The 6542-nt window shown below is 51.9% G+C and overlaps 1 protein-coding gene across 2 annotated transcripts in view; it reads left to right on the plus strand.

The window, feature by feature from the left end:
• The window catches only part of onecut3a (one cut homeobox 3a), a 61706-nt gene extending 55994 nt beyond the window's left edge, over positions 1-5712 (plus strand). For both annotated transcript variants that reach the window (XM_061977921.1, XM_061977922.1), the window contains one exon: positions 3922-5712. In XM_061977921.1, coding sequence (XP_061833905.1) covers positions 3922-4214 — 293 coding nt within the window. In that variant the 3' untranslated portion in view covers positions 4215-5712. The remainder of the gene's footprint in view (positions 1-3921) is intronic.
• The last annotated feature ends 830 nt before the right edge of the window (positions 5713-6542 follow it).

Below are 6542 nucleotides of genomic sequence, written 5' to 3' on the forward strand. Positions count from 1 at the left end.
AGTGCACCACTCCTCTCTGAGCTGCCACCTTAACGTGGTAGAGGAGTTTGCGTGTCCCAATGATCCTAGGAGCTATGTTGTCCGGGGGCTTCCATGCCCCCTGGTAGGGTCTCCCAAGACAAACAGGTCCTAGGTGAGGGATCAGACAAAGAGCAGCTCGAAGACTTCTATGGAAATGCAAGAACCGAGACTCAGATTTCCCTCGCCCGGACGCGGGTCACCGGGGCCCCCCTCCGGAGCCAGAACCGGAGTTGGAGCACGATGGCGAGCGCCTGGTGGCCGGGCCTGCCCCCATGGGGCCCGGCCGGGCACAGCCCGAAGAGGCAACGTGGGTCCCCCCTCCAATGGGCTCACCACCCATAGCAGGGGCCATAGAGGTCGGGTGCAGTGTGAGCTGGGCGGTTGCCGAAGGCAAGGCACTTGGCGGTCCGATCCTCGGCTACAGAAGCTAGCTCTTGGGACGTGGAACGTCACCTCGCTGGGGGGGAAGGAGCCTGAGCTAGTGCGCGAGGTAGAGAAGTTCCGGTTGGATATAGTCGGACTCACCTCGACGCACAACAAGGGCTCTGGAACCAGTTCTCTCGAGAAGGGCTGGACTCTCTTCCACTCTGGCGTTGCCAGCAGTGAGAGGCGACGGGCTGGGGTGGCAATTCTTGTTGTCCCCCGGCTCAGAGCCTGCATGTTGGAGTTCAACCCGGTGGACGAGAGGGTAGCTTCCCTCCGCCTTCGGGTGGAGGGACGGGTCCTGACTGTTGTTTGCGCTTATGCGCCAAACAGCAGCTCAGAGTACCCACCCTTTTTGGATTCACTCGAGGGAGTACTTGAGAGTGCTCCCCCGGGTGATTCCCTCGTTCTACTGGGGGACTTCAACGCTCATATTGGCAACGACAGTGAAACCTGGAGAGGCGTGATTGGGAAGAATGGCCGCCCGGATCTGAACCCAAGTGGTGTTTTGTTATTGGACTTTTGTGCCCGTCACGGATTGTCCATAACGAACACCATGTTCAAGCATAAGGGTGTCCATATGTGCACTTGGCACCAGGACACCCTAGGCCGCAGTTCTATGATCGACTTTGTAGTTGTGTCATCGGATTTGCGGCCTCATGTTTTGGACACTCGGGTGAAGAGAGGGGCGGAGCTTTCTACCGATCACCACCTGGTGGTGAGTTGGCTGCGATGGTGGGGGAGGATGCCGGACAGACCTGGCAGGCCCAAACGCATTGTGAGGGTTTGCTGGGAACGTCTGGCAGAGTCTCCTGTCAGAGAGAGTTTCAATTCCCACCTCCGGAAGAACTTTGAACATGTCACGAGGGAGGTGCTGGACATTGAGTCCGAGTGGACCATGTTCCGCACCTCTATTGTCGAGGCGGCTGATTGGAGCTGTGGCCGCAAGGTAGTTGGTGCCTGTCGTGGCGGTAATCCTAGAACCCGTTGGTGGACACTGGCGGTGAGGGATGCCGTCAAGCTGAAGAAGGAGTCCTATCGGGTTCTTTTGGCTCATGGGACGCCTGAGGCAGCGGACAGGTACCGACAGGCCAAGCGGTGTGCGGCTTCAGCGGTCGTGGAGGCAAAAACTCGGACATGGGAGGAGTTTGGGGAAGCCATGGAAAACGACTTCCGGACGGCTTCGAAGCGATTCTGGACCACCATCCGCCGCCTCAGGAAGGGGAAGCAGTGCACTACCAACACCGTGTATAGTGCGGATGGTGTTCTGCTGACCTCGACTGCGGAAGTTGTGGATCGGTGAAGGGAATACTTCGAAGACCTCCTCAATCCCACCAACACGTCTTCCTATGAGGAAGCAGTGCCTGGGGAATCTGTGGTGGGCTCTCCTATTTCTGGGGCTGAGGTTGCTGAGGTAGTTAAAAAGCTCCTCGGTGGCAAGGCCCCGGGGGTGGATGAGATCCGCCCGGAGTTCCTTAAGGCTCTGGATGCTGTAGGGCTGTCTTGGTTGACAAGACTCTGCAGCATCGCGTGGACATCGGGGGCAGTACCTCTGGATTGGCAGACCGGTGTGGTGGTTCCTCTCTTTAAAAAGGGGAACCGGAGGGTGTGTTCTAACTATCGTGGGATCACACTCCTCAGCCTTCCCGGTAAGGTCTATTCAGGTGTACTGGAGAGGAGGCTACGCCGGATAGTCGAACCTCGGATTCAGGAGGAACAGTGTGGTTTTCGTCCTGGTCGTGGAACTGTGGACCAGCTCTATACTCTCGGCAGGGTCCTTGAGGGTGCATGGGAGTTTGCCCAACCAGTCTACATGTGCTTTGTGGACTTGGAGAAGGCATTCGACCGTGTCCCTCGGGAAGTCCTGTGGGGAGTGCTCAGAGAGTATGGGGTTTCGGACTGTCTGATTGTGGCGGTCCGCTGCCTGTATGATCAGTGTCAGAGCTTGGTTCGCATTGCCGGCAGTAAGTCGGACACGTTTCCAGTGAGGGTTGGACTCCGCCAAGGCTGCCCTTTGTCACCGATTCTGTTCATAACTTTTATGGACAGAATTGCTAGGCGCAGTCAAGGCGTTGAGGGGATCCGGTTTGGTGGCTGCAGGATTAGGTCTCTGCTTTTTGCAGATGATTTGGTCCTGATGGCTTCATCTGGCCAGGATCTTCAGCTCTCACTGGATCGGTTCGCAGCTGAGTGTGAAGCGACTGGGATGAGAATCAGCACCTCCAAGTCCGGGTCCATGGTTCTCGCCCGGAAAAGGGTGGAGTGCCATCTCCGGGTTGGGGAGGAGATCTTGCCCCAAGTGGAAGAGTTCAAGTACCTCGGAGTCTTGTTCACGAGTGAGGGAAGAGAGGATCGTGAGATCGACAGGCGGATCGGTGCAGCGTCTTCAGTAATGCGGACGCTGTATCGATCCGTTGTGGTGAAGAAGGAGCTGAGCCGGAAGGCAAAGCTCTCAATTTACCGGTCGATCTACGTTCCCATCCTCACCTATGGTCATGAGCTTTGGGTTATGACCGAAAGGACAAGATCACGGGTACAAGCGGCCGAAATGAGTTTCCACCGCCGGGTGGCGGGGCTCTCCCTTAGAGATAGGGTGAGAAGCTCTGTCATCCGGGGGGAGCTCAAAGTAAAGCCGCTGCTCCTCCACATCGAGAGGAGCCAGATGAGGTGGTTCGGGCATCTGGTCAGGATGCCACCCGAGCGCCTCCCTAAGGAGGTGTTTAGGGCATGTCCGACCGGTAGGAGGCCACGAGGAAGACCCAGGACACGCTGGGAAGACTATGTCTCCCGGCTGGCCTGGGAACGCCTCGGGATCCCCCGGGAGGAGCTGGACGAAGTGGCTGGGGAGAGGGAAGTCTGGGCTTCCCTGCTTAGGCTGCTGCCCCCGCGACCCGACCTCGGATAAGCGGAAGAAGATGGATGGATGGATGGATGGATGTTAGTGCACCAGTCGAGGAAAATGACCAAACTACATAAATAACATACTGTAATTTGATTTTGATATTATTATTTTATCTTGATAGATTGAAAATTAACACCAATGAGTTGAGTGATGAACATTATCATATCATTTATTCAGAAAATATAAATAACGACAAATAAAGATAGAATAGTATTAAAAGCAACATGTTAGTGTAAAAACAACATTATGATTTGTATATTTTCAGAATGTGATTGTTCTATTTTTAAACAGCGGAAACAATCTGAAGTTGTTTTTATTTTGAAGTTATCGTGCCGTGATTTTACCAGTCCGGCCCACTTGGGAGTAGATTTTTCTCCATGTGGCCCCCGATCTAAAATGAGTTTGACACCCCTGCTCTATGGTCTTTCATTACTTTCCTTTGTGCAATGAAGTCCATTCAGGACTTACTGTAGCGGACTTTGCCACGTTTGTATACTTACCTTGCTTTGTGTTCTTTCCCTTCTCTGCTTCCCACTTTCATCCCGATCCCTCCCACTGCTGCCATCCACGCCAAGCCTGCAAGCGCAAAGAACAGGAGCAACACAAGGACCGCAACACGGCGCCCAAGAAGCAGCGCTTGGTCTTCACCGACCTGCAGCGCCGCACGCTCATCGCCATCTTCAAGGAGAACAAGCGACCATCCAAGGAAATGCAGATCACCATCTCCCAGCAGCTGGGCCTGGAGCTCAGCACCGTCAGCAACTTCTTCATGAACGCCAGGCGCCGCTGCGTGGACCGCTGGCACGACGACCACGGTACCAGTCCAGGGCAGCCGGGCACCTCTGCCACCACCTTCTCCAAGGCCTGAAAGAAGAAGGAGTTGGAGGAGAGGGCTTGCAGATTGCCGGGCGTCCAGGTTGGAAGGGCGGGTGTAGCAAACTGGCACTGAGACCCTGCCAATGACTACCATTCCTGGCCTGGACCGATCTGACATCTGCCCGAGAAATCCTTTGTGCCATGCAATCATCTTTTTTTGTCGGTCAAAAGTTCAAGCTCTAAAAAGGTGAAGTCAGGTCTAGTCTGCATTACTCACATAAGGACAATCATTGATTCTGTCTTTTTTAAAAGAAAATCATCCTTAGGGCATCTTTGTTTCAGACAAAGTAAAGAGACACCAAAGATTTTGTTGTTGGACGGTATACCGGGCACGAGCTAGCCTCTTTTCACCACCGACGTAGCCACTGGTCTTGCTTTTTTACCCCCTCTCGACTCACCTCTTTGTGTCCACTCTCGTACCCCTCAACCGAAGCAACAGAACGGCAATAAATCGGACAGAGCAGCCTTACTATCCGAGCCCTACACCGCACACACAAGGCCGTCAAAACCTAGGAACGACGTAGTCTGTAAGGAAAAAAACAAGGCTTTCCACTTCCCTCCGCCCCCTCATTCTATAATCTCCCTCATTCCTCGGCCTAAGGTATTCCCTGATGGCCGCCCATCGCAGAAAGAAGCTCGAGCCCGATCATACGGCGAGCTAATGAATTGAAAAATGAATCGATGCAGACAGAGCGAGCGAGGCCTTGACCTCTCCCTCAAGGTGAAAAACCAAGGCGCTCAGCAGCAGCAGGTCCTCCAAGCGCAGGTCTCGATATATATTTTTTGCACAGATGTTGGAGGCCTGCAAAAGGGGAGACATGTCACTGCGAGCCTGACCGAGAGGTTCTTTGACCGAGAGAGGCGGGTGATACGTCTGGGCGCGCTCTTTTGTTCTGCGAGGAGCTTTTCCTTCTGATCGATAACCCAGAAAGCGACGGTTAAAGCGACAAAAACTCCGGCATCCGTCCATTTGCTATAGGGAATGCACCCAGCGGAGATGGGGACACAAAGGGGCCTCAGAGCGGTGCCTCCCTTCCAAAGATCATTTACTGGTAGAGTCACAGTGCCCCCTGCTGGCTAAAGCATAGACACATTCATGCCCCGGCTGATCAATAACTAGCAATTGTCCAAGCTAAAGCAGAGGGGGGTGGACAAAAGCAATCCTAAAACTGTAGGGACCGAGCAACAAATACAATACAAGATGCATATTTATTTTTGGGAGGCTTCTTTGGCCTGTCGTCGTCTCATATTTCCAAACACGTGTAAGGTTAGCCGTAGCCGAGACAAGCTGTCCAAAATGCTAAAAATAAATTTGTGCCAATGCTTTACTGCCTTAATTCCAATCAGACAACACGGTTCACACATAAGTGACATTTGGTGTGTGTCACCATAGCAACCAACAATCAGCTTTTTCTCCCTTCCAATTGAGGCAAACCGCAGAAGACGAGAGCCGTACATGTTGCAAATACAAACACAGAAAAAGTCTGTATTTTTTTTTTTTTTTTTTTTTTTTTTTTTTTTTTTACCCCTTTTCTACCTCCTCAAACCCCTCCCTTTTAACCTTTTTCTCCTCTACAACGATGCGGGTATTCGATTAGTACCATAGACACAAAGTTTCTATTTCTTGTTACTGTTGTGCTCTGTTGTGTGCATAAAAGTAAGGCACCTTGTCGATGAATTAAAAAAAAAAAAAAAAAGGTAGGACTTTCTTAAAAAAAAAAAAAAAAAAAAATGGGAGTGGTGGGGTGCAAGGATGGTGGATGATGAAGGACATTTTTTGGCATTCAACGGGACTCTGAGGAGACATTTACCACGGGAAACAGGGAGAAGAAGAAGTGACTCTTTTTTTTTTTTTGGCATTTTTATGTCAGCAACTGTGGTATTTTTAGAGCCCTAAAACTGATGGGAGACCAAAAAAAAAAAGACCTTCGAGGGGGATTATCTGTATGGTCGTAAGATGCAATTGTAGCATTTCCAACTATGTAGTCAGACTCCATGTGCAGAGAGGGCGCTCTCCACTTAACTTCACGTTGCTGTAAGCAGTGAGTTAAAGCCGCCGAAGGACGACGAGCTAAAATCGTGGTACAAAAGTGTTTTTTTTTGGGGAGGGGAGGGGGGGACGGGATAAGCGAAGAATCGGCTCGATTTTTTTCGGGCTGACAACAATGTTTGTAGTGAGAAAACCAATGTTGGCTACCTCACGAAGCTGGGTGGTTTGTAAAACCGCCATTGATACCAAAGATACAGCAGCCTACCGCTCCCCCAAAAAAACTATGCCTGTAGGGGGGGCCGCCACTACCCAAAAACACACATTGAACAC

The sequence above is a fragment of the Nerophis lumbriciformis genome, linkage group LG18 (genome assembly GCF_033978685.3).
Source record: "Nerophis lumbriciformis linkage group LG18, RoL_Nlum_v2.1, whole genome shotgun sequence".
NCBI lineage: Eukaryota > Metazoa > Chordata > Actinopteri > Syngnathiformes > Syngnathidae > Nerophis > Nerophis lumbriciformis.